The sequence below is a fragment of the Sminthopsis crassicaudata genome, chromosome 1 (genome assembly GCF_048593235.1).
Source record: "Sminthopsis crassicaudata isolate SCR6 chromosome 1, ASM4859323v1, whole genome shotgun sequence".
NCBI classification, from domain to species: domain Eukaryota; kingdom Metazoa; phylum Chordata; class Mammalia; order Dasyuromorphia; family Dasyuridae; genus Sminthopsis; species Sminthopsis crassicaudata.
Window position 1 is genome coordinate 677,037,605 of NC_133617.1, and position 25,979 is coordinate 677,063,583.

The 25,979-nt window shown below is 34.6% G+C and overlaps 1 protein-coding gene across 2 annotated transcripts in view; it reads left to right on the top strand.

Moving 5' to 3' along the window:
- ADCY1 (adenylate cyclase 1) overlaps positions 1-25,979 on the top strand; it is a 359,348-nt gene that overhangs the window by 103,017 nt on the left and 230,352 nt on the right. For both annotated transcript variants that reach the window (XR_012484928.1, XM_074283571.1), the window contains exon 2: positions 7,896-8,045. Coding sequence is in view for 1 of the 2 variants with exons in the window: in XM_074283571.1 (XP_074139672.1) it covers positions 7,896-8,045 (150 nt within the window). In the remaining variant the exon portion in view is untranslated. The remainder of the gene's footprint in view (positions 1-7,895; positions 8,046-25,979) is intronic.

Consider the following 25,979-nt stretch of genomic DNA (forward strand, 5'->3'; position numbering starts at 1 on the left):
GCATTTACTAAGAAGAAATCATTGCTAATGAATGTACAAAGATAATTCACTTCCTCTTTTTGGAAATACAGTAAGTCAAGATTGCTATTTCCAACTCTAATTTCCTTGTCTTTCCATCTACTATTATGATTTCCTGTGCCCCAATGAAATCCCCTTCTATTATGAATAGCATCTTCCTTCCTTTACCCTATCCATTGCTTTTATTCCTTACTTTTCCCCAGCTATTTTTTTTCAACTATTGATTTTTCTCTGGATTGATTTGATATTGAAACTCTTCCCCCCTCAAAGATGTTGTAGTTCTTATAGTTTTCTCCAGTGGAAGGGAAGAATTCAATCTTAGGCTGCCTTAATAAAAGCATAATATCCAGATTGCTGTAATCTTTTACACATCAAAAGATTTGTGTTTAGTTCTAGTCATTTAGGAAGGGTACTGACAATGATATGGGTTAAAGATTCCTTTCTAATTCCCAGCCCCCATGAATCCCAATGGGAGATATCTGGGCTTTCCCAACCCCCATGGATCTGAGCTAACTTGTGCTGTTCCAGTCCCCACTCTAATGATCTGCTCAGGTTTCCCCAACCCCTACCCCCAGAACAAACAGTTCCTTATCTTAAAACCCATTGAATTCTATTCAATTCTAACCCTGGCCAACATAGAACTCCACTCACCTTCAAGATTACCAAAAGCCCCCATTATAAAAAGGGGAACCCTGGAGCTCACTCTTTTCAGGAGCCCCAAACATGGCATTCTTACACCGGCCATATTCCTGTCTGCCCAGTGCCAGCCTGGCCCTGGCATCTTTCTACCTTTACCCTTCCTTCCAAACCCCAAATAAACCTCTTTTATTAATCTAGGTTTTCGGGTCTATAAATTCCTTTACAGGGGACTCTTGTGCCACTACTAGACCTCATTTAACTCTGTATCCTTGTGCTGAATCCAAAGGGGTTGCAGGAGAGCTCTATTCGACTCCCTATACTCCAAAACCTGCCACTAGACCTCAATTAACTCTAATTTCATTCAGGTACCCCTTACCTAACTCTCATCAACAAGATAGAATATATTTAGGGAAGAGTGAAAAGGATGGTGAGAGAATATGAAAGCATGCTCTCGATGGAATGAATGTAGGGAAAGACAATACTTAGACTGGAAAAGAGAAGACTTATTATAAACATATCTGGCTGTAATATCGTTTTGCTTGGCCCCAAAAGGGGAATTTTTGAATGTGGGTAAAGGCTGCAAAGAGACAGATATTTTGTATGATATTAAGAACAAGTCTGCTACTAATTAGAGTGACACAAAAGTAGGATTTCCTTTGGAAAAGTAAGTTTCCTTGGGAGGTAATGAGTTTCCCAATGCTGGAGTTCTTCAAGTAGAAGCTAAATGACCCTTCTTCAGGAATATTGTGGAATTTACACTAAGTGAATTCTGTTGTCCATCAGAAGTTTAAAATCCATGTTCCTTTTCAGTCTAATTTTATTCTACTTCACCCAATATATTCTATAAATTAATAAAACAAAGCTACTGACTATTCTCTACTAATCCCAATACTTTCCCTATTTTTGTGCGTTACTTTCTAAGTCTGTGGCATCCTCATTTCATCTTTCTCTGCTGGCATGTAACCAATTCTTTACAGCATAGCTTCTATGTTTCATTCCCCCTAATCAAGTCTCCAGCAGGGAGGCATCTTTTAAAAAACTAATTTGATAACACTTTTGCCTGCTTTTATACACTCTTTTTTATATTGACCCATGTATATATGTTACCACTCACTATGTGTTCCTTGAGACCAGACTGTACATTTGTCTTTAATTTTCTCACAAGGGCAGTATATTATGTGTACTTAATAATATTTGCTGAATGGGTAAATATATGATAAGTAACTAAGGCAAAATTAGTATATGGCATGTATATATTCTATCTGGGCATTATTCCATAGTGACTGCATTCATTATCATTAGGAATTCTTGAAATTGTCAGAGGACTTAACTCATCATGTATACATATGGCTTTATTCTTCCAGAGACTCACTCTTTATACTTTACCCTAAATACAAATAATTCTGAGACTTCAGTCACATTCAGAATAAATGTCGAACAGGCTTAGTTATCATTTGATATGAAATGTGAATGGGAGACAGGGTTTTCCTGGACTTAGAAACAAATTATCAATAATAAAATATCTGCCATTCAATTATAGATTGGAGATCTTAATTATGCTTTTTAGGTCCTAAGGGGAAAAAAATACTTTACTAAGATTTTCCTTGTTATTCTACAGGAGTAGTTAAAATGCTTAACTACAATTGTATGTATCTGAAAGAGAACTCCACTTGTGAGAGTAACACCCACTGGGGTATCCTCAAAGCAGCACTTTACTAAAAACAGCACTGACAGTGAGAAAAAAGAAAATGTTAAGCAGATTGCTCACAGGTTAAATTTTGTGGATTAGGTTGGGAATGAGAGACCCAAAAATCATGGTGGTAGGCACCATACTGAGACCCATGTTAACTAGGAGAGGTCTTATGTAGGAGACAGCATTTGATCTGAGAATTGAAGGGAACTAAAGATTCTGAAAAGCAGAGCTGAAAGAAAGCATTTCAACCATTGTGGACTTTGTAGGGAAAAGAATTGTAAGAAATTGTAAGAAATAGATCCTCGTGAGTCAGCAAAAGCAAATAGAGCATGTCTTCTGAATTCTAGGATGGGTAAGAGAAAGTAGTATAAGAGGAATCTGGAAAGATGGATTGGAGTGAAATCATGAAAGGTTTGATATACTAAATTAAAGATTTTATATTTTTTCCTGGTGACATGAAATGGAAGAGGTTGTATTATTCACTGTAGGATATAATTTAAATCCCAAGATATATTTACAGATAAAGATAATAAGGATAAATGCAAGACTTGTGCTTAGGTTCAAAATCATACAAGAACGGGACAAGAGAACTTCATGTATCTTGGGAGTTTTAATTGTTCACAAATTCAATATCACTCAACAATAGACTTCCAAAAAATATAATGTGATCTTTCTTTTCAGACTCATCAGACAAAGAAAGTATCCAGATTGAAGAAAATTATGGTTATACTCCATTAGTTAAGCCACGTCTTGTCTTAGTTATATTTGTCTCTGTATGCCCATGTTTTAAAAGAGCCTTCAGGAATGTGCTTATGTGAGAGGGATTTGAATGGTAAAATAACTTGAAACCCTATAAATAATGAATATTTTTATTTAGTAATACATTCCACTGCTCTTTAGTTATTTGGGAGTTTATCATGTAAAAAAAAGGGATAGGTTGGTTTTTTTGTTTGTTTGTTTTTGTAGTTTTGTTTTTTACTTTATAGAGGGAAGGGGCAGGATTCTTAGAGGCTAGAAGGGAAGATACTGCAAAGACCGATTTTTGTTCTACATGAGAATTTCTGAACAACAAGAAGTCTATAAAATGAAAACTTCAATTAGTAAGTAATTTTTCTTAGGGGGTAGTGATGTAGTATGAAAAAAAAAGAATCCTCAAAAATGTCAAAAATATGATAAATAAATATAGAAAAGATAGAACAAAAATAGTTGAGGAAATTGAATGAATAATATTGTAGTATTATTATGAGAATAGTTTTTTACCTCTTAGACTCTCTGAAAGTATCTTGAGCCTGAGGATCCCCATTTCAGAACACTGGTTTACTCTATGTTATATCATTCTGTATTACTTCCTTTCACACATCCAATGATTTAACAGTACTGAACTATTTCTTATTTCACACATATAATTCTCTATTTTCGGTATCTTTTCCCTTGCCCTTGTGGTCCCCCAGACATTGCCTCCTAGAATTTGCCTCTCTGAATTTCTGGGAGGTTTTTTGAGTCTTTTTTGGGGGGGAGGGGTCTGTGGTTTTTTTTTTAAGTCTTGTAGAGCAAGACTCAGCTCTTTCCTGTTCCCCACCCTTTACCATGCTGCTTTCAAAAACTAAGTTGTTATATTCATTTTGTATCTATCAGGTATGTACTATTTACATATTGTCTCCCTGTTAAAATGTGAGCTACTTGAGGTAGGCTCAGAAATGGCTTCTCTTTTGTTTTTGTATTGTGAAAATGCATTATGGTGTTTAATAGATAATAGATTAATAGATGAATGTTTTATGATCAATTAGTTGATTTTTGAGTCACTTGTTCCTCACAACCATACCACATGACAGTCCTGAGATAGGCTGTTATTCCCATTTTACAGATGAAGATGTTCACACTATGAAGTATTAATGGCTTTCCCCAGGTGGCATGACTAGTGCTAGAGATGACTTTTTACAGCCAGAACTGAAATCAGCAAATGCTACTAATCCCAGTTTGGCTTCTGTTCTGTTCCTTGATTGTCTAGACTTAAGAAGGTAATCGAGAACAATCTTAATAAGTCATACTAAAATTAAAAGTATGCTGTGTACACATTTTATTTTATTGCTTTGGGAGAACCTGTCAAACATGTATCAACCCACCCCTGCAAGAACTGACTGAGCCAGGGCTTTCATAATTTAGATTTTCATAGCGTTAATGTACTCCTCTTTTCAAATGCCTCCAATGGTTAGTTTTTCACATAGTATTAACAATTTTGTGTCTGGTGGGGGATGGGGTTAGAGGGTGGGAGTGGAGGGAAGTAGGAGGTAGTATGTGAAGGAAGCATTTCCTATGGATATCCAATTCCCTGAGTTGATTTTGTTTTATTTTTCCTTTGCTGACTAGTATCTGTCAGATCCTTACTCAATGAAGAAGGTTACAAGACTGCATTTCTCTTAAGCCAGATTTGATTCCAGACCATCTTTCATGTTTGGCTTCTAATACCTCAAGGAAGTCCATTTGTTAGCTGACAACTCCTGGAACACCTTGTCCATGATGAACTTGATGGACAAGATCTGCCTCTTCTTTGGGTTACTCATCTAGGGATATTTAGTAGGGGCTTAGAGCAGCCTCCCAACCCACCCAATTTCCTCCTTCCCTTCTTCTGTCGTCTAAAAAGACTTGATCGATGCTTTCAACAGATGTTAGTGACTTTTATAAACTGGTTACTTCTTCTTTCTCTTCTTCTTCCCCAAATGATCAAATCTATAGAAAAACACCTGAGGAGCCCTCATCCCAGCTTTGTCCTTTCCTTGCCTAAACATTTCTACTAATGAATATGTGACTCATAGGAATTTCCTTATACATAGCCAACTTCTGGCACTTAGGCTGAATATGACAGCTTATAAATTATGGACAGGGAATCGGAAAGTCATAACAGCTGCATCTTCCACTCAGGATTCTTCTTAGGATACTTGAAAAACAAAGTTTGGGAGTGTGAAACTTATGAATTGGGGAAAGAAGGACTTCTCATTTTTTTCTAACTATCTGAAATGAGACTAAGGCCTGTCCTGAATTTCTTGTCCTTAGATTTCCCTCTGCCAGATTTCAGAAGCAGAGCCCATCGGGATAGAATCTGTTTTGAGAATATTATTTTTAAATCATAAAATAAAATATATGTAATTAAAAAGGAAGCAAATTATATTGAAATATAGTTATCAAAATATTTTTAAAACAATAACTTCATGATCACCTCCATTAAAAACCTCTTCTCAGAATAATGTTTTTAAAGGAACAAAATAAGATAATTATTATATTTAATTAAAAAGAGAAACCAACTATGTAGAAACATCAAAATATTTTTTAAAATTCATTCATGTACCCTCAGGGTAAGAATCCTTGCTAATGGGTCTCACTAAGTTGGAAAGTCTTCTAGAAAACTTTCTAGTGTATGTCTGATGACAGACAGCACAGCTGTTGTTTTAGACCTACCTCTCTGGATGTGAAGAAACCAAAAGCCAGAAAATTGTCCAGTAGGAGTTTGTAGGCAGTGTTTTTCAGAAGTAGATGGGGGTTGGACTATCCCCATCACTAGACACTAGCCTGTGAGGTCGGACAGGTCATTTAGCATCTCTGGGCTTTCATTTCCTCTTCTGTAAAATGAAAAGTTTGGATTCAATGACATCCAAGGGCCTTTCCAGTCCTATCATCCAGTGATTTGAATTTTTCAGCTATAATGACTCAAGAAAGATGAACAAGTTGTGATCTGTGTTGGTGAGCACATATATGTATCCAAGTATGACTGCCAGTTTCATTAGAGAGCTGAAATCCTTGAAGTGAACTTGCTGTTGCACTGCCTGTATCATTGTTAATTACATTTACTAGAGAGAAATAAGACCTGTGAGTCTTTGTACACAACTCTTAAATCAAGTGGGACTAGTTCTTTTCCTCTCTTCTTTATATCTATATTTACCCTCCCCTCTCTCTTTGTCTCTCCCTCTGTCTTTGTCTCTGTCTGTCTGTCTCTCTTTTAAATAACTGATGTAGGAAATGAAAACTCTTTTGCCCTGTTAACTATGATTTCAACTTAACCATACCAATATTATTTTGAACTACTTATGTCCCCTTCTGATTTTCCTACAATTTTTCCCCTCAAACATATTTTTACTGTTTCCTGAACAATGTTCTTTTATAGCTGTACATTTTGGTGTACTATTTCTTCAATTAGAATTCATCTTCTTTATGCCAGTCCACTTAAGACTATAGTAAGTTCTATATCTTGTCTCCATTCCAGTGGCATTTAATCTCTATAAACCATTCATTTGGCAATCAGCTACATACTACTTCTGACATCTGATATTTTTGTTTTTGTGGGTTTTTTTTTTACTGTTTTCTTTTTTCTATTAGTTAAGTATTCACAAGTTTCTGCATTGATCACATTCTAAATTCTTTAACATTAGAGATTAGGTCTTAAAATATCTTTGTATTACCCACAGAACCTTAAATATACTATGTATCTATTCTGAATTGAGCCTGATTCAGGTTGTTCCCTTGATACTTTTTAGGTTAAATATTAGAATAAAGTGAGATACTTGTAAATCATTCACCATTTGTAAAAGGAGATTTACTTAGCTATAGCATGAGAAAGATAGGTTTTGTGTACATCTTGAATTGATTCAGCTGAGAGAAACTCATTTGCTGCATCATTCTTCCAGCAATGCTATTACATACCCCTGGAAGTTCTTTTGACTGCTTTGCAATCAGGTAATTGGGAAGTGATGTCAAAAGTATGAACTTTTGAGCCTACCAATTGTCATGGAATGTCTAAATTCCCTTTAAGAAAAAATTAGTTTAACTTGTAAAGAGAGAGAGGTTAGGATATCACTCCTACCACAGCACCCAGTAAATGCATACTGATTGACTGATTAATCTAAAAGACTGATATTTCTGGGTTCCTTAATATTTATGGAACCATAGAAGGGGGTGAAATAATCACATACCTACCAGAAAGATCTGAGGATGGTCTTTCTCCTCTCAGCTTTGAAAATTATGCTCCCTGTGTGTGACTGTCCACTAGAGGGTTTCAGCCTTCTTTGGAACATGTTTAATTAGACTTATTACAAAATAAACGTTTACCTTTTCTGAGAAGTAGTATTTTGCTGGCATTATTCATGTATCTAAAAAAAAATCTCACTGTCATATTCAAGGTTGGCTCTTGTTTTGGCTTAATGTGTATTATATCCTAGCAGATGGCACACTACCTTATCTACCACTCCCCGGAATCTGTTTCAGTGAATCAGTCCCATAAACAGGTATTCCCTCATGCCTGATTCTGCCACTGGGTTGTAGGCTGAGCCATGAAATTATTCAAATGTGAAGGTTTCCTTACAAAACCATAAACAAATAGGTTCCCCATTAGAATCTATCTCTTTTTAATGTGAGCTTGTTGAATTCTAAGAAAATACTTTGGAAACAGAACTCTTGGGTCAATCTTCATTCTTCATGTGTGAAAAGTAGAGGGAGGAACTGAAATGTTGTTAAAAAAATCTGTATATTAAAATGTTTCTTTTTTTTTCCTTTACAGCTTGGGGCAAATGCTCTGCTTTTTGTCAGTGTAAATTTGTATGGGGTCTTTGTGAGGATTTTGACAGAAAGAGCTCAGAGGAAGGCTTTTCTACAGGCCAGGAACTGCATAGAGGACAGGCTAAGACTGGAAGATGAAAATGAAAAACAGGTCAGTTTCCAATCACTTGCTTTCTTGACTTTTTTTTTTTTTTTGCCTTAGTAACTGTGAATGTATACATTGAGTGCTCATGTCTTAATCTTTAACATGCTTTCCTTTAACTCGGTTTCATGGCTTCTGGAATACAAGATTCACTTATATCCTTTTCTGGAAGAGAATGAATTAAATAATGCAATTAATTTATTCTACGTAAACTTTAGCCATGGAGTATGTATTTATTTTGGATTTATTAATTCATTTATTGGGGTCTAGTTGTATAATTTTGTGGTAGAAACTTGCAATGTAGAAATGCTCCTTAGCAATATAGATTGATAACACTCCTGCAACTTATATTCTTATAGTTATCTAAGGCACGGAAAAGTTAAGTGACTTGCCTAGTTATATGGGCCAGAGACAGCACTTGAGTACTAGACTTCCTTTTATTTTATGCTCATTTACTCTGCTTAGACTGTATTAGCTAACAATAGAATTGTATAGGAATTTAAAAAAATTAAAAATAAGACCTTATAATACAAGTAGCATATATTTCTTATTCTAATAGAAGTATGGGTTATCATATATATATATATATATATATATATATATATATATATATATATACATATATATATATATATATATACATATAATATATATATATATACACACATATAATGTATGTATGTATATCAGGTAAGAGGTAACATTTGGAAGATTCTCAACACCATGACATTCAGGTTAATTTTACATCACACCTTGGGTAGGAAAGGGAGGAAGAAATCAGGTTGTCCAATATTTTCATATTAGATGAGTTTGAATAAGAATGACAGTCCCATTTGTCAGTATAGATGTGTGTAAGGATCCAAAGGCAAGAATGATTAGAATAATCACTTCAAGATAAAGCTTTTTATTTCCAAAAGTTTAGCTGGACTTCAAATGGCCACTATTTGGAGAAAGTTATGGTAAGTGGAGAGAAAAGTTTCCTAGACAACTTTTTTTTTTTTGTAAGTGTATTGCTTATTATTTTCCTGGAAAGAGAATATGCAGCTAAGTGGCTCAGGAAATAGAGCTGGAAGTGTCTCTACTGAGCCTATATGTATATATATGTATATATATATACATATATATATATATATATGTATGTATGTATGTATAATAGAGCTAGAGTCAAGAAGACTTGAAATCAAATTTGGCTTCAGATATTTACTAGCTCTGTGATTGTGGGCTAGCCTCTTAACTCTACCTCAGTTTTTTCATTTGTAAAATTAACTGGAGAAGGAAATGGCAACCTCTTCTAGTATCTTTGCTATGAGAATCCCAAATGGGGTCATGAAGAGTCAGGCATGACTGAATAATTTCTAAATTATTTCTAAATAATGTACGGTTTCTCTTTGTGATGACTGGGTATGTTTAACTATAAAGGAAAAAGTCCATAAAGCTTGCTTCTATGTGAAAGTTAAAGTGATTTCTATTTTAAGGCTTTGATTTCAGTAGTAGACCTCTAATAATAAATTAAAATCTTGACCCAAATTCTCATTCAGTGCTTATTTATATTTCATTGTTTTCATTTAATTAATTTCCCACAGACTCCAACAGTGATGTGTGTTTTGTTAGGTTGGGAGGAAAATGGAATGTGAAATATTATAATATATTCTGTACTTTTGCATTGCATTTAATTTGAGAAAAATTCCAAGGTAAAAAAAAAAGAGCAGCGTATGCTTATTACCTTATACTTTATTATTCCAAAAACTTAGGGCTTGAAAGAATATTAGTAGCTTACTTTTTTCTTGCCTTTGTTCTTTCCCTTTCTCTCTTTCTGTTTCCCTCTCTCATTTTCTCCCATCATCATTCTTTCTTTTTTTCTTTTCTTTTTTTTTTTTTTTTTGGTCTTTCTTCCCACCTATTATCTTGGCTCCATAGAAGTCATGCTTAGTCTTTCTGCTAATCTGAAGCCCAGAATATTTGACAGAGCCCTTGCCAAGTTGTTAACACCATATCATAGGTATTTATTGGGAAAATGTAAAACTACTATTTTTTGAGCTTTCAGAAAATAGTTCATGAATTCACTTTTAATTTACAAAAGCTGAACAGGAAGAAAATAATTTGAGAAAATTATTTTTGTGCCTATGGCAATTCAATTGCTGGAGGTAGAATGGGGAGATTTGAGCAAGTGCTGAATGGAGGAGCAAGAGTAGGAGGAGATCATCTAATATATAGCCATGGAACAGAAAGGATTATTTTTGCAAACTCATTGTTAAACTCATTTGTCTTAGGTTGGAGAAGATATATGAGTACTTGGAGTACTTTCTAAATGTTAGTTCCCTTCTACAATATTCCATTTTCCTACCTTAATTATTCTTCTGCTACAGAATGTATCCCTTTCTTTGCTTTTCTCCTATTTTTTCTTTAATCTTTTATATCCTATGATTGTTAGTCTCACTAATTGATGGCCCTTGATTATATGTTAAAGTGATTATTATAGTGGTGTCTAAATTAATTGTGATGAAATAAAATAAGTGTATTGATTTGCAACAAATGTTATGCCCATATAGTTTCCTTCCCATGGTTGATCTCCTCTAATCTATAGGAGGGTAGTTTACTTCAAAGGCCCATTACACTGGGAAACTAGAAAGAAGGCATGTTGAGACTCTGCTCACATTCTGTAGGGGATTTTTTAGGTATATTTTAGATATTTAGTATTTTATATATCAAATTCTGTTGAAAAAAAAGTTAGAGAAAAAGTCAATGCTTGTTCTTCATGCCATTGCTGGGAATAGAAAGTGAGATCTTATTATTGTGGTGTTTTTGACTTATTCATTGTTCATTTCTTGACTCTGCTAAAGTAACTAGCAATAGGACATTTGAAGTCATCTCATTGTGTATCTCCAAGGTGCTGTTTGTCAGTTTGTTTTTAGACTGGACTGCTGAACAGAGAAAACAACAGAGCATCCCTCTGTTAGCTTGCTTGTCTTTGAGAATTTCCCTTTTTTGCTTTTCTGTAGGAATGAACATTAGGCCCAAAGATCTTGCAGCCAGAGGTGCTTATGAAGCATGAAAAATTCATGGCCACAGTGCACTGGGAACATTTTTTTGCTTTCTCTGTGCTTCTCTGCTAGTTTTTCTTTACTTTGCTTTTTTCTTTCTTTTAAAGACTCACAGCAGGAGGATGAGAATAAAAGGACGTTATGTTATTACTAATTATGTTATGTCTACTCCCCAATTAAGCACATTAGTTTGATAGAATATTATCAGAGGACTCTAAAGTTACATCACCCACATAATTTACCTCAAATTAAATCCTACCCATGCAACTACTGCATTTAAAGGATGGAAGTGAGGGTGATAGTGGTTGCATGGGGTGAGAGATATGTTTATTTCATAAATTTTTTAAAAAGTAAGCAATGGAGTTTTTGCTTGAGGGAATGGAGTTAAATCTTGTGATAACATGCTAACATTTTACTTTGAAGGATACATAAGCTTAGTTCAGTCAATAATGAAGCTTTTTCCCCTTCCATTTATAATAATGATAAAAGATTTAGGGAGTTAGGAGTGCACTGTCAGCAGTAATGTTTGATTTCTTAACTTTATATATTTTCTTACTTATTGGGATTGCCTTGTAAGAATGTCCTCAAAACTTTCCTGAACTGAGTCAGCTCTTCAGAAAGAAGGTCTTCCAAAGGATAGCATCTCAAAAGACCCAGAAGTACTTACAACCCAGCCCCAAGTCTTATATTATAAATTTCAACAAAATCACCAATTTCTTACAAATGCCAATGACAGACATTACAGATATGAAAAGTGGTGAATTTAATGTATAAGCAGAATCCTTCCAAAAATACCTTAGACAGCGTCTAGTCTAGTTCATCTATTTAACAGATTAGGAAACTAAGACCTAGAGAGGAGAAATTTTTGTTCACCTAATAAGTATCAGTTGTAACTCAAATTTAGATGTGCCACATTATTATACAACAATGTTAGCATTGCTATAGTGCTTTAAAGTTTATAAATATCTCCTATTATATTCACAACAATTCTGGTAGACAAGTGCTATTATTATCCCCATTTTATAGATAAGGAAACTGATTCAGACGGTTTAAATAATGCCCATAGTCAAAATTAATGTTAGCCTGAATTTGTACTCAGGGGTTCCTGAATCCAGGGCCACTTTGCCACCTAGTGTTCACTCCCCTACTTCTCTTCTTTTTCATTCCTTCTCTCCTCTTGCCTTTTGTTCTTTTCATTTGCCTGCATTTCTCCCAGAACCTTATCTCCTGGGTCTCCCTTTTCTGTCCCATCTCTTATAGCTTAATCTAAAAAGGAGTCATTTTAGGTTATATTAAGTAATATAAAGAATGATTGAGGCAATGTAAGATTCCAGTCTTAGAAAAGGAAAACAAATGACATTTCTTTTTCCTAGATTTACTAAAAACTGTTAAGGACAAATAAAAGACATTTAATTCCCCTAATTTCTGTTTAAACAAAGAAAGAAAAATATAGGGAAGGGAATACCTGCAGGGAGGTAGATAGGGTTGAGGGTGGAGTAGCTGCACGGCAAGCAAAAGGCTGATGATTATTGGGCTACTTGGCTGTTGTCCTCTGAGTATTGTTATTCCCATTTTATATTGGTGGAGGCAAAGGATCCTCAGAGGAGTTAAATGACTTTCATGCTCCTAGAGAGAGTGAGCAGTAAAAGCAGGATTTAAACATAGATCTTAACTCAAATCCAATACTCTTTACTTCCCCACTCTGCTTTTGTATTTTCTCGAGTGCGGCCAGCTAGATTTCCATTAGGGCACAGGAGAAGCTTAGAATGCTTTTCTGTCAGGGAGATATGCTTTTCCTTGTGTCCTACTTAATGATTTGTCTCATAAGGAGTGTCTTAAAGTGACAGATGCACATGGAGCTTGTTAGTGGCAACCTTTACTTCATGTTTTGGCTATTGTAAGGTATAAAGAAATGCATTTTAAAAAAAATTATTGGTTCTTTTCAAACAAATATTATAGATAAGAGATGGCTATCTGGGAGGGGGAAGGAAAAAGATACAGGGGGAAATTTAGGAAATAGGAAAACAAATGAATCAATAAAATCTTATTTTGAAGAAGTTTAATTCTTTTAAATCATTCTAGTACAGTGGAAAGTGCACAGGATTTCAAAAAAAAAAAAAAAAAACACCTTGATTTTTGAATGAATTCAAACCTGGTTTTGAATTACCTTTTTGGACCTCAATTTCCCCCTCTAAAATTAAGGGACTGGGATAAATAATATCAGAGTTTAATTCCAGAATCCTATGATTCTCATTGCTTGATGTTGACAAAATGTTGTAAGTTGTTGGGAGTTTTTATCAGACCTTTTTACTGAGGAGTATTTTTTTTTCTTTCCTAGTAAATTTATTTATTTTGAATACACATTGCTTTATGAATCATATTGGTACAGAAAAATCTGAGCAAAAGGGAAAAACCATTGGAGAAATAAAAAAAAAAAACAGAAAAAAAGAAGTGAACATAATGTACTGATTTATATTTAGTTTCTTTAGTTCTATTGGGGATTGCTCTGGATCACTGAGTCACTAACAAGATCTTTTATAGTTGATCGTGGCACATTCTTGCTGTTTTATTATGTACAATGTATTCCTGGTTCTGCTTGTTTCATTCAGCATCAATTCATGTAAATCTTTCCAGGCCTTTCTGAAATTAATTTGTTCATCATTTTTTATAGAACAATAATATTCCATTGCCTTCACATGCCATAGCTTATTCAGCCATTCCCTAACTAATGGGCATCTACTCATTTTCCAATTCTTTGCTACCACAAGAAAAAACAAAACAAAACAAAAACTGCTATAAACATTTTTGCACATGTGGTCCTTTTCCCTCCCTTATGATTTTCTTGTACCCATTCTGACCTTATTTTGGTAAGGGGTGTGAGATGTAGGTCTATGCTGAGTTTCTGACATTATTTTCCAGTTTTCCTAGCAATTTTTACCAAATAGTGAGTTCTTATTCCAGAAGCGGAAGTTTTGAAGGTTATCAAATACTGCATTACTATAGGCCAAGATTATTGTGTGATATGTGTCTAATATATTCCATTTATCCACTCCATTTTTCAGCCAGTACCAGATGTTTTTGATAACTGCTGCTTTATAATATAGTTTTAGTTTGGTACTGTTAAGCCATCATCCTTTATATTTTTTCCCATTAATTTCCTTGATATTCTTGACCTCGTGTTCTTTTTTTTTTAATTTAAAAAAAAATTATAATTATAACATTTTCTTTGACAGTACATATGCATAGGTAATTTTTTTTTTTAACAACATTATCCCTTGTACTCCCTTCTGTTCCGAATTTTTCCCCTCCTTCCCTCCACCCCCTCCCCTAGATGGCAGGCATTCCCATACATATTAAATATGTTATAGTATATCCTAGGTACAATATATATGTGCAGAACCGAATTTTGTTGTTGTTGTTGTTGTTGCAAAGGAAGGATTGTATTCGGATTGTGTTCTTTTGAATGAATTTTGTTATCTTTTCTAGTTCTATAAAATAAAATTTTGGCAGTTTGATTGGTACTTTGTCAGTAATACAGAAAAATTCTGATGATTTGTGAGAGTTTATTTTATATCCTGCAACTTTGATAAAGCTATTAATTATTTCCAGTAGTTTTTTGGATGATTTTTCTAGGATTCAGTATGTATATCATCATATTCTGCAAAGAGTGATAGTTTTATTTCCTCATTACCTATTCTAATCCTTTAATTTATGTTTTCTTTTCTTATTGATAAAGCCAATATTTCTAATACAATGTTGAATAGTAGTGGTGATAATGAGTTTCCTTGTTTCACCCATGAACTTATTGGGAATGTGTCCAGCTTCTCTTTCCCTGGCCTTTTTTTGAGCATACTTTTTATAACATTGTGGTCTGAAAAGAAATCATTTACTATTTCTGTCTTTCTACATTTGATTGTGAGTTTTTTATGCCCTAATACATGGTCAATTTTTGTGTAGATCTCATGTACTACCGAGAAAAAAGTAATATTCCTTTCTGTCCCTATTTATTTTTCTTCAGAGGTCTATCATATCTATGTTTTCTAGGATTCTCTTAACCTCTCTAGTTTCTTTCTTGTTTATTTTATGATTAGATTTGTATGATTCTGAGAGAGGAATGTTGAGGTTCCCCAATAGTATAGTTTTGTTGTATATTTCTTCCTATATCTGGCTTAAAATCTTCTCTAGGAATTTGGCTGCTCTAGCACTTGGTGGTACTTACTACTTTATTATTCATAGTACCTTTCATCAAGATGTACTTTCTTTATCTCTTGTAATAAGATCTATTTTTACTTTTGCTTTATCTGAGATCAGAATTGCTATACCTACTTTTTTTACTTCAGCTAAAGCATGATAAATTCTATTCCAGCCTTTTACTTTTACTTTGCATGTGTCTCTCCCTGTCAAATGTGTTTCTTGTAAACACATACTATAGAATTTGTTTTTTTAATCCACTCTGCTATTTGCTTTTGTTTTATGGGAGAGTTTATCCCATTCACATTCACAGTTATGATCACCAGTTCTGTATATCCCACTATTCTATTTTCCCCTGTATGTATTTTTGTTCTCTCTTTCCCTTTTATTGTTAGAAATATGTTTTTTTATACACTCCACCCACTACTTTATCTTTTATCACCCCTTCTCCCTTCTCTTACCTTTTACCCAAAAGTTTTCTACCCTTACTTCTATCTTGTCTCTCCCTTTTTTTTCTCTTTCTCCTCCTACTTCTTTAAAAGGTTAGAAAAATGTTATTCTCTCTTAGAGTTAAAACTGATGAGATCCAGCTTTTCCTTGATGAGAAGAGATATTTTGTACTTTTTCATGTGAACTAATTGTCCCATTATACTTCACCTTTCCTCTTTTTCTAGTACAGACTTTTTCACCTCTTAGTGTTTTATTCTTTCATATCATCACATCAGAGTCTATCCAAAACCATACTCTCAGTTCCTGTAATGCCCCTCTATATATACTCCAGTGACAGATTCAGTTATGAAGAGTTGTAGATATAATTTTTCCATCTAGGGATGTAAACAGTTTGACATTTGAATTTCTCTCTCTCTCTCTCTCTCTCTCTCTCTCTCTCTCTCTCTCTCTCTCCACATATATATATATCTATATATATATGTGTGTGTGTGTGTGTGTGTGTGTGTGTACTTTCTCCTGTTTACCTTTCTATGCTTCTCTTGAGTCCTGTGTTTGTAGATTAAATTTTATATTTAGTTCTATTTTTTTTTCAATAAAAATGATTGAAAGTCTCTTACTTTATTGATGTTCCATCACTTTCCCTGAAAAGTGATTCTGAGTCTCACTGGGTAGTTAATTCTTGGTTGTAAACCTAGGTCCTTTGCCTTCTGGAATATGGCATTCCAGGCCCTCCAATATTTTATTATAGAAGCTGCTAGATCCTGGGTAATCATGACTGATGTTCCTTTATATTGAATTTTTTTTTTTCTGGCAGCTTGCAGTATTTTTTCCTTGATATTGTAGTTCTAGATTTTCTCAACAAAGTTCCTTGGGGTTTTCCATGTGGGATCTATTTTTGAAGGTGATTGATAGATTCTTTCAATGAGTATTTCCCTCTCTGTTTCTAGAATATTGGGGCAGTTTTCCTTAATGATCTATTGAAGAAAGCTATCCCTAGATAGCTCTTTTTGTGGGGCAAAGCCTTCAGGTATACCAATAATTTTTAAATTGTCTCTTCTCAATCTATTTTCCAGGTAGGCTGTTTTTCCAATGAAATATTTCACATTTTCTTCCATTTTTTCATTCTTTTTAGTTTATTTGACTGATTCTTGCTGACTAAGAGAGTCTTTAATTTCCATTTGCCCTATTCTAGTTTTCAGTGTGAGATTTTCTTCAGTTATCTTTTGTATCTCTTTTTTCATTTGGTTAAATAGGCTTTTTTTTTTCCCTGAGGTAATTGAGGTTAAATGACTTGGCAAGGGTCACACAGCCAGGAAGTATTAAGTGTCTGAGACCAGATTTGAAGTCATGTCCTCCTGACTTCAGGGCTGGTGTTCTATCCACTGTGCCACCTAGCTCCCCCATTCTACTTTTTAAGGAGTTGTTTTATTCAGATAGTTTGTTCCTTCTTTTTCCAAGCTAATGGACTCTTTCATATATATCTTTTATTTCCTCTCTCCTTTTTCCTTCTACCTTTCTTATTTGCCTTTTAAAGTCTTTTATGAGTATTTTCAAGAAGTCTCTTTGGATTTGAGTCTAATTCATATCACATTTTGTCCTCATCTGAGTTTGTGTTTTGTGCTGCCCTGTCACTGTAGTAGCTTTCTATAGTTAAGGTTCTTTTCTTTTCTGTTTCTTGCTCATTTTCTTTTCTTTTCTTTTGGTATATCCTTTTTTTTTTTTTTTTTTACTTTTATGGTTGAGCTCTGCTTCTGGGATAATGAGGGGTACTGTCTTAAGCTTTCTGTGTGTCTCTGAAGCTTGACTTTGAGCACAGAGACCCCTTGTGTTTGCAGGGGACAGCTTTGCTTATTCTTTTCAGCAAACAGCCTAATTTCCCAAAGTTTGCCTTTTGAACTAGGACTGGAAACTGCCATACTTATTTGCTCCTTTACTGTTCCAGGACTGAGGGTTTTAATTGCTGATTTGCTGGGATTAAGACCCTCTCACTGGCTTTCTAGAGTCTCTTTGAGCTGGGCTGACATCCTTTTCACCCCAGCAAGACTGACCTTTCTTGAAGTTTTTCAAATCTATCTTGAGCTGGAAAGTAGTTTTATGTCATTAGATTCTATTCAGAGGCTTGGCTTCATGTGGTTTTTGAGGTAAATTGGAAAAAGTTTGAGCAACATCCTGGATTTACTCTACTGTCTTGGCTCCATCCTTGAAGTCTGCCTGAGGAGTATTTCTTGATGGATTTGAAAAAGATTTGAAAAAATCATCAGGCTCTACATCAAAAGAAATAGGAAGCATATACAGATTTATTCTTCAAAAGGTTTTAGATCCTCTGAACCATGGAGAATTCCTATAAATTGAGTTAGTAGAAGGTTCCAAAAAATAAACATTTATTAAACACCTGCTATACATGGATGATCTGCTAGGTGTATGATGAAATACAAAGTTTATGATAGACATGGATCATTGATAAGATCATATATTTAGAGCTGGAAGGGACCTTAGAGATGATCTAGTCCAATATTACATTTTATTACTGATAAAACAGTTCCAGAGATGTTAAATTAATTGCATGAGATAGAATAAGTAGGAAATGGTAAAACTAGGATTGAATCCAAGTTCTCTGACTACAAATTGAGCTTTTTTTGCACTGTGCCACATTAAGGAAGAAGTGCAATGGCGTGGACTTATACTATGTCTAAAAGATGAAAGTTTATTGCAATAATGACACAAGGAAGAAGATACATTCTGTTTCAGTTTAGCAAATAATATTTATTAATATTATATTTTATTATTATATTATAATAGAAATTTATCAATTATTACTTAATTTAAATTTTATTAATACTATATATTAAGTTCTTACAATGTGCATTTTGTGCTTTCAGCTAGATACTTGAAATACACTGGCAAAAATGAAACAGTCCTTGTCCTCTAGAAACCTGTATTCTACATGTACATCTCTGGTGTTTTCTTTAAAAAAAAATCCTCTGATATATGCTTTGGGTTTTGGTTGTGGTGTTTTTGCTTTGGTTTTTAAAGTAGCATTTTGCTTTCGTTTATATAGCAATAGGCATGGAACTATCATCATCACAGCTAGCCATTTATACTATGTTCCAGGCATTGTGTTAAGCATATTTCAAATTTGGCTTCAGACATTTATTAGCTTGTGAATTTGGAAATGTCACAACTTCCAATTACTTCAGTTTCTTCAATTATAAAATGGGGTTCTCTTCCAAATTATCTCTCTCATGAAATAGTACCCACCTTCCAGGTGAAGAATTAGCAGGGAAGTAAAGTATCAATATGAAATAATGAAGTATTAGGCAAATACCAGACAGTGAGAGAGAGGTTGGAAAGTGAAGAATTCATATTAAGCATTTATCATAGTCACAAAGGGTATCTTTTATTGACAAGAAAAATCTCATAGGCTAAATTAAAATGGTTAATCAGCATGCTTTGGGTGAAATGGCTTTGTAAAAGTTCAGAGGGAAGAGGGACAGGTAGTTTAGAGGGAATTAGGGTGGCTCTTAGTCTAGAACAAACTAATGTGCTAGCAACTGCTGGATGATGAGACTGGGTGAGTTGAGTATTCTAATAATTCAGTCTGAGGAGTTCTGTCTACCTTTGTGTATGACAATGGGAACTAGATGAGTCCATTAAAATTCTGACAATGGAGGCTGGATGGACTGATTAAAGTTCCTGTTCCACATCTCAGGATTATTGTGAGAATAAAATGAGATTATGTTTGTAAAGCATTTTGAAGTAACTGACAAATCTGAGTATTTAATAAATGCTTCTTTCTTTTGCTTTCCCTTGTCAGTTAACACACTAACATTTATTTCTTGTCTTCTTGGGTCTAGCATGGAGTTAGGTATAATCTCTGCCTTCAAAGAACTTACAATGCAATAGAAAAACTGTTATATGAGACTTGAGGGGAAATATGTTATCAACTGGTTAGTTTCCTGTCCTTCTTCCCTTCGCTCCCCTCAAAAAATTCATTACTCACATATATTATTATAGAAGTATAGTATTTGAAGAGATCTATCCCATAATTTATTCTTTCTGATCAGTATCTGGATCTCCCTGTTATAATGTTGCAGCCTCTATTGCCATCATATTATATTTATTAAATGACAAAGAACACACTATTTCAAAAAGTAGCTTGTTTCATTCTGGAAAACAAAACAACAAAAACAACAAATAAACTAATTGTCATAAGCCTCCCATACACTCCATATTCCAAACTATTAATTGCTTCCCTGAGATACCGAATTATATTCCTTGGTATTAGTTTTTGCCAGCTTGTAAAGCCCATGTAATTCCACTTTTTCTTTATAATAAATTTTCAAATGTTTAGACTGACTATTATATCTTCCAAATTAAGTATGTCTACATTCTTCACTTGTTCTTTACAGGATGGAGGTGCAGACCCTTTATTCTCTAGTTAATTTCCGATTTGTGAATTTCTACTTGTCATATGTTTTCCTTAGGGTTTGGCCATAGAACTGGCTTCAATGCTGCTAATATGATCTGGCCAATAAAACAAGGAATGTGGGAGTTTCAGTCTTCTTGATTAATACCAGTTTTTTATGAGAAAAATAATGCTCACATACACCCATAGCTTCTAGATTTTAGTCAATTTTATTATAAACATGTCTCAAGTCAGAGATAACATGACACATTGAATGAAGTGCAAGCTTCAGAGTTAGGAAAAAATGATTTCAAATATTATACCTCTGGCTAAATAAGCTTGGAGCAAATCATTTAATCTCTCATCACAGGCAATTCTCTAAGAGTGTAAATCGCAGAACCACTCCTGATACTCATTATTAGAGGGAATTTTCTCACTTGAAGTTCTATATATCACTGAAATCAGAGGTCTGGATCCAAAACAAAACAAAACAAAACAAAACAAAACAAAACTCACAATTTTCACTCTTTCTGTTGTTGTTTGTTTGCATTTTGTTTTCTTTCTTAGTTTTGTTGTTTTTTTTTAAATCAATTCTAACAGCCATCAAAACATTTCTCTCCATCTCTGTCTCTGATTCTGTCCCCATCCTATGTACATGACTTATGGCCTATGATTTTCAATTTTCTTTCTGGAGAGTTTATATTATAAATTATGTCTTTAATATATCATCACCTTCTATTTTCTTTTTTATTAAAGCTTTTTATTTACAAAACATATGCACAGGTAATTTTTCAACATTGACCCTTGCAAAACCTTCTATTTTAAATTTTCCTCTCCTTCCACCCACTCTCTCCTCTAGATGGCAGGTAGTCCAATATTTGTTAAATATGTTAAAATATATGTTAAATCCAATATATGTGTACATATATATGTATATATATATATATACATATATATATATGTATATATATATGTATATATATATGTATATATATATACAGTGATCTTGCTGCACAAGAAAAATCAGAACAAGAAGGAAAAAAAAAAAACTAAGAAAGAAAACAAAATGCAAGCAAACAACAACAGAAAGAGTGAAAATGCTATGTTGTGGTCCACACTTAGTTCTCACAGTCCTCTCTCTGGATGTAGATGATGCTCTTCATCACTGAACAATTGGAACTAATTTGAATCATCTCATTGTTGAAGAGAGCCATAATAATTGACCATCCTATAGTCTTATTGTTGCCATATATAATATCTCCTGGTTCTGCTCGTTTCACTTACCATGAGTTCATGTAAGTCTCTTCAGGCCTCTCCAAAATCATCCAGTTGGTTGTTTCTTGCAGAACAATAATATTCCATAACATTCATATACCATAATTTATTCAACCATTCTCCAATTGATGGGCATCCAATCAGTTTCCAGGTCCTTGCCACTACAAAAAGAGCTGCCACAAACATTTTTGCACATGTGGGTTCCTTTCCCTCCTTTAAGATCTCTTTGGGATATAAGCCTAGTAGAAATACAGTTGATAACTTTTTGAGCGTCATTCCAAATTGCTCTCCAGAATGATCACTTTCCATTTTCTAAGGAGAATTTTACTTAAGTTTATGTGGCAAATTTTGTTTCTTATTTCATTACAACAACAGTTTTTTTTTTTTCATTTAGGAACTATTTCACTGGGTCTTGGGTTCTCAAATCATGCAAACTTTAATATTGAAACCCAGAATCCCTCTTCTATAACTTTCTGACTAGTCATATAGTTTGCAGAATATTATATATGCACCAAGCTACTTTATTTTTTCATATCCTGAATAGTATAGCTTAAATATTAAATTAAATTTATACTCATCAATGAATGAAATCACTCTTTATCAGAAGTGTGTAATTATCTATTCAGGAGTCTAAAGATCATTCCCTAGATGACTTACCTGATTCCAGTTAGAAGTTCTGAGATATCAGTCTGGTAGTTCTGTCAATTAGCACTTCTCTCAACCAATGCAGGATGTTCTAGATATCTTCATCTTGGAGGCAGATCTGGTGACTGCACAGAGGCAGATTGCCTTTACCTTTGGTAGATTTTTATGCTTTTGGTTAATGGTATTTACAAGGTACATATAAGTTATGATTGCTGATTATGATGCAAGGAAACTGCCAATCAAAGACTTAGCTTATCATTATCAGTTACCAGTTGTTTACTAGGTTTGAGGAGCACAAAGGTTTGAGTATTATGGAAGATTTGGGATAGGGGGAACATATAAGTTTTAGCAAGAGCTTATTTTATTACAGAAAAAACTTCCACAACTATTTCACCACAAAATGGAGGCTTTAAACAAAATTAAATTGCTCATGCTCAATTAATATACTTATTTCCTTTATATATGCTCTTAAATGCCTCAAAGGAAGGGCAGCTCCCTACTTTCTCACAGCACATTCCACTTTTGGACAACATTCATTGTTATTATATTTTTCCTTACATGAAGCTTAAATGTGACTCTTAGCAACTTATTCTTAATTCTGTCTCTGGGACCAAACTGAATAAATCTTACTCTTCTACATGTCAGCCTTGAAATATTTAAAGATGGCAATTTTGCTGCCATCAAATTTTCTCTTTTTCCCAGCAAATCATCCCTTTTTTTGCCAAATGATCCCAAAATAGCACAGTCTGCAGGCTGTTGGCAGTACTGATCAACCTCCTTTGAATAGTTCTCAGTTTATCATTGTCTTTTCTAAAATGTGTTGCCTAGATCTGAACACAATACATCAGATGCAATCTGGTAAGGGTTGAATCAATGAGATTATTACAAATGTTGCTTAGGACAGAATCAGTATGAGGTAGAGGATAGAGAACTCATCAGGAAGTAAATTGGGATCAAGTCCGATGATCCTGGATACTGTACTTATTACTCTACTTGTTCTTACTCACTATCAGTTGCTTGAAAAGGTGCAGGCTTATATGGGTAAAGGGAGTTTTCTCATTTCTCTACCAATAAAATCATCTGTCTTATGCCTATATCTTCTTTAGCACACAATTCTTTTTAATTTTCAAAAAGAGATGCTTTTGAAATTAAAGTGAGTGATACATTTGTGAGGCTAAAAGGTAGGAAACATTGAAATATAAAGCGAAAAGTCCTCAAATACAAATGAAATATTCTGTTCCTAAAGGAGAGTAGGAGGTTTGAATAGTTCAATTGCACATTGAAAAATCCAGTAAAAGGTAAATTTGACTCCAGGGAATAAGCTGCATTCATATCTGCCCCTAGGCACTCATTTCCATAAGATTCCCAGTGGAGTAGGGACTTTTGAGCCAGAAAGGCTTTGTGTAAGAGGAGAGGTCAGCTAAGGATTTTTACCTAGCTAAAAGAGTTTTGTGGAATTTAATTAAAAAGAACATGGTAACATTTGAGCTGAAGCACAGTACCACACAGCCAAATTTTGAATGTGGAAAAGCTTTCACTTGAACATTGATGAATGCAGTAATGTAGTGGACAGAGAACAGGCCTGGGGTCAAAAAAATACATCTTTTTTGAGTTCAAAGCTGGCCCTCTGGACACTTACTAGCTGGTAATCCCAGGAAAATCACTTAACCCTGTGTCTAAGTTCCCTATCTATAAAATAAGCTGGAGAAGGAAATGGCAAACCTTTCCAGTATCTTTGCCACTAGTAACAAATGAGGTTTTATAACTGTGGTTAATTCCAAAATGTCAAAGAGTTCACACGTAAGAAAAAAAGCTTTCTTTATTCCATTGGGGGAAGAAATTAGATATGTGTCAGGGCCTCCTCTAGTAATAGACCCAATGTGAGTGGGGCTTATTTATATATTTGTGACTAGACAAAGAATCAAACAATGTAACTAAGCACCAGTAATGAAGCATAATATTAAGTGAGGCAAGGTTGCCTAATGAGAAGAAGCACCGCTTCATGTATTGGCTTGTTGATGCTTCTCTGAGCTCAGAGATCATCAGTTCTGTGATTTAGTTTTAGCAGTGTGCATACAGAGTATGAGGGGCAAAGGATTCAAGGCACAGCTTATGTGCTGGGCTTTAGCTCTGGGAAACAATGAGTCCCCTGAGAGAGAGGTGATTAGGAGAGAGACAAAGAAAGACAGAAAGAGAGAGAGAGAAAGAGAGAGAGAAAGAGAGAGAGACAGAGAGAGACAGAGAGAGAGAGAGAGAGAGAGAGAGAGAGACAGAGAGACAGAGAGAGAGAGAGAGAGAGAGAGAGAGAGAGAGAGAGAGAGACAGAGACAGAGACAGAGAGACAGAGAGACAGAGACAGAGAGACAGAGAGACAGAGACAGAGAGAGAGAGACAGAGACAGAGAGACAGAGAGAGACAGAGAGACAGAGACAGAGACAGAGACACAGAAAGAGACAGAGAGAGGGAGAGAGAGACAGAGATACACAAACACACAGAAACAGAAAGAGATGTAGACAGAGAGACGGAGCAACAGAGAAAGAGAAAGACAGAGAGAAACAGAGACAGATAGACAGAAATACAGAGACAGAAAAAGAGAGAGACAGAGATACACACACACACACACACACACAGAGCCAGAAACAGAGACAGAAAAACAGAGAGAGATGAGAGAGAAAGAGAGAGAAAGAGAGTGAGAGGGATACAGAGAGAGAGAGAGAGACACAGAGAGTGAGAGAAGGAGAAGAAAAAGGAAAGAGAGAAGGAGAGAGGGAGGGAGGGAGAAAAGGAAGAGGAGAGACACAGATAGAGGGGATAGAGAGAGAGCAAGAGAATATAGAGAAAGAGGAGTAAAAAGAGAAGGGTGATCTTTGCATGGGGATCCTGACATCAAGAAAAACCCAAATGGAGTCACAAAGATTCATAAGTGACTGAAATGACTCAATAGCAACAGCAAAATTGATGTGAGCCAGAAAATCTATTACTTGATTAGAATTTATTAAGTGTCAACCATGTGTTAGGAACAGTTCTAAGTTCTGCAGGTACAAAAAAGGGGAAATAGAACATGTTTTGAAAGAACTCCAGACACCTGACCCAGAGAACAGCTTAGTAACAGAGTAACTTTCTTGGCTCCATCAAACACCCACTATCCATCAGGAGTATAACCTAGATCTATTAGCAGTGGACTTTTTGAGTACTATTGTCTTTTAACTTCATGCATATTGTCCCTCTCATAGATCCTAGATGTGCCCATGATGGGAAAAATGCTTTAGAAGTACTTTATTTCTCTTGAGTATATGGAAGAGACAAAGATGAAGATGTACTTCCTTCCATCCCAGAGCTGACAGTCAAATGGAGAAGTGCCCTATGTACCCTTGTTAAATCAAAATAATTGTATCTTTTTTGTATTAATATTTACCATGGCTTTGAATCTCCAGTATATCATATGACTTATCACAATCCAAAATCTCTGTGCCATAGATAATAAAACTTTCTATCGTTGGACCTATGTATATTTATAAAAATAATATTTAAAAGGGTGCTCATCATTTTGTATTGGATTCTAGGCAGTCAGGTCCTCCAGTCCCAGCTCTGAAAAAGAGCTATTACAAAACAATATAAAAACGATTTGTTTAAAAAGTGATAGAATAAGCAACATGTTCTGAGTGTTCCAAGGAGGAAAGCACAAATTGTTACTGGCAAAATTTTGATGGTGATTTGTAGCATTTGAGACAAGTATTAATGGAAGAAATAGGATTCCAGAGACAGTGACTAGGAGTGAGAGAAAAAGTGGGAAATTTGGGATCATTCTAGGCATGGAGAATGGTGATAAAAGTAAAGAAGCACAAACATGCAGGTCATATTTGAAGACTAGTGAATAGACCAATTTTGTTGGACATGGAATATATGAAAAGGCATAGTAGGAAACAAAGCTGCTGG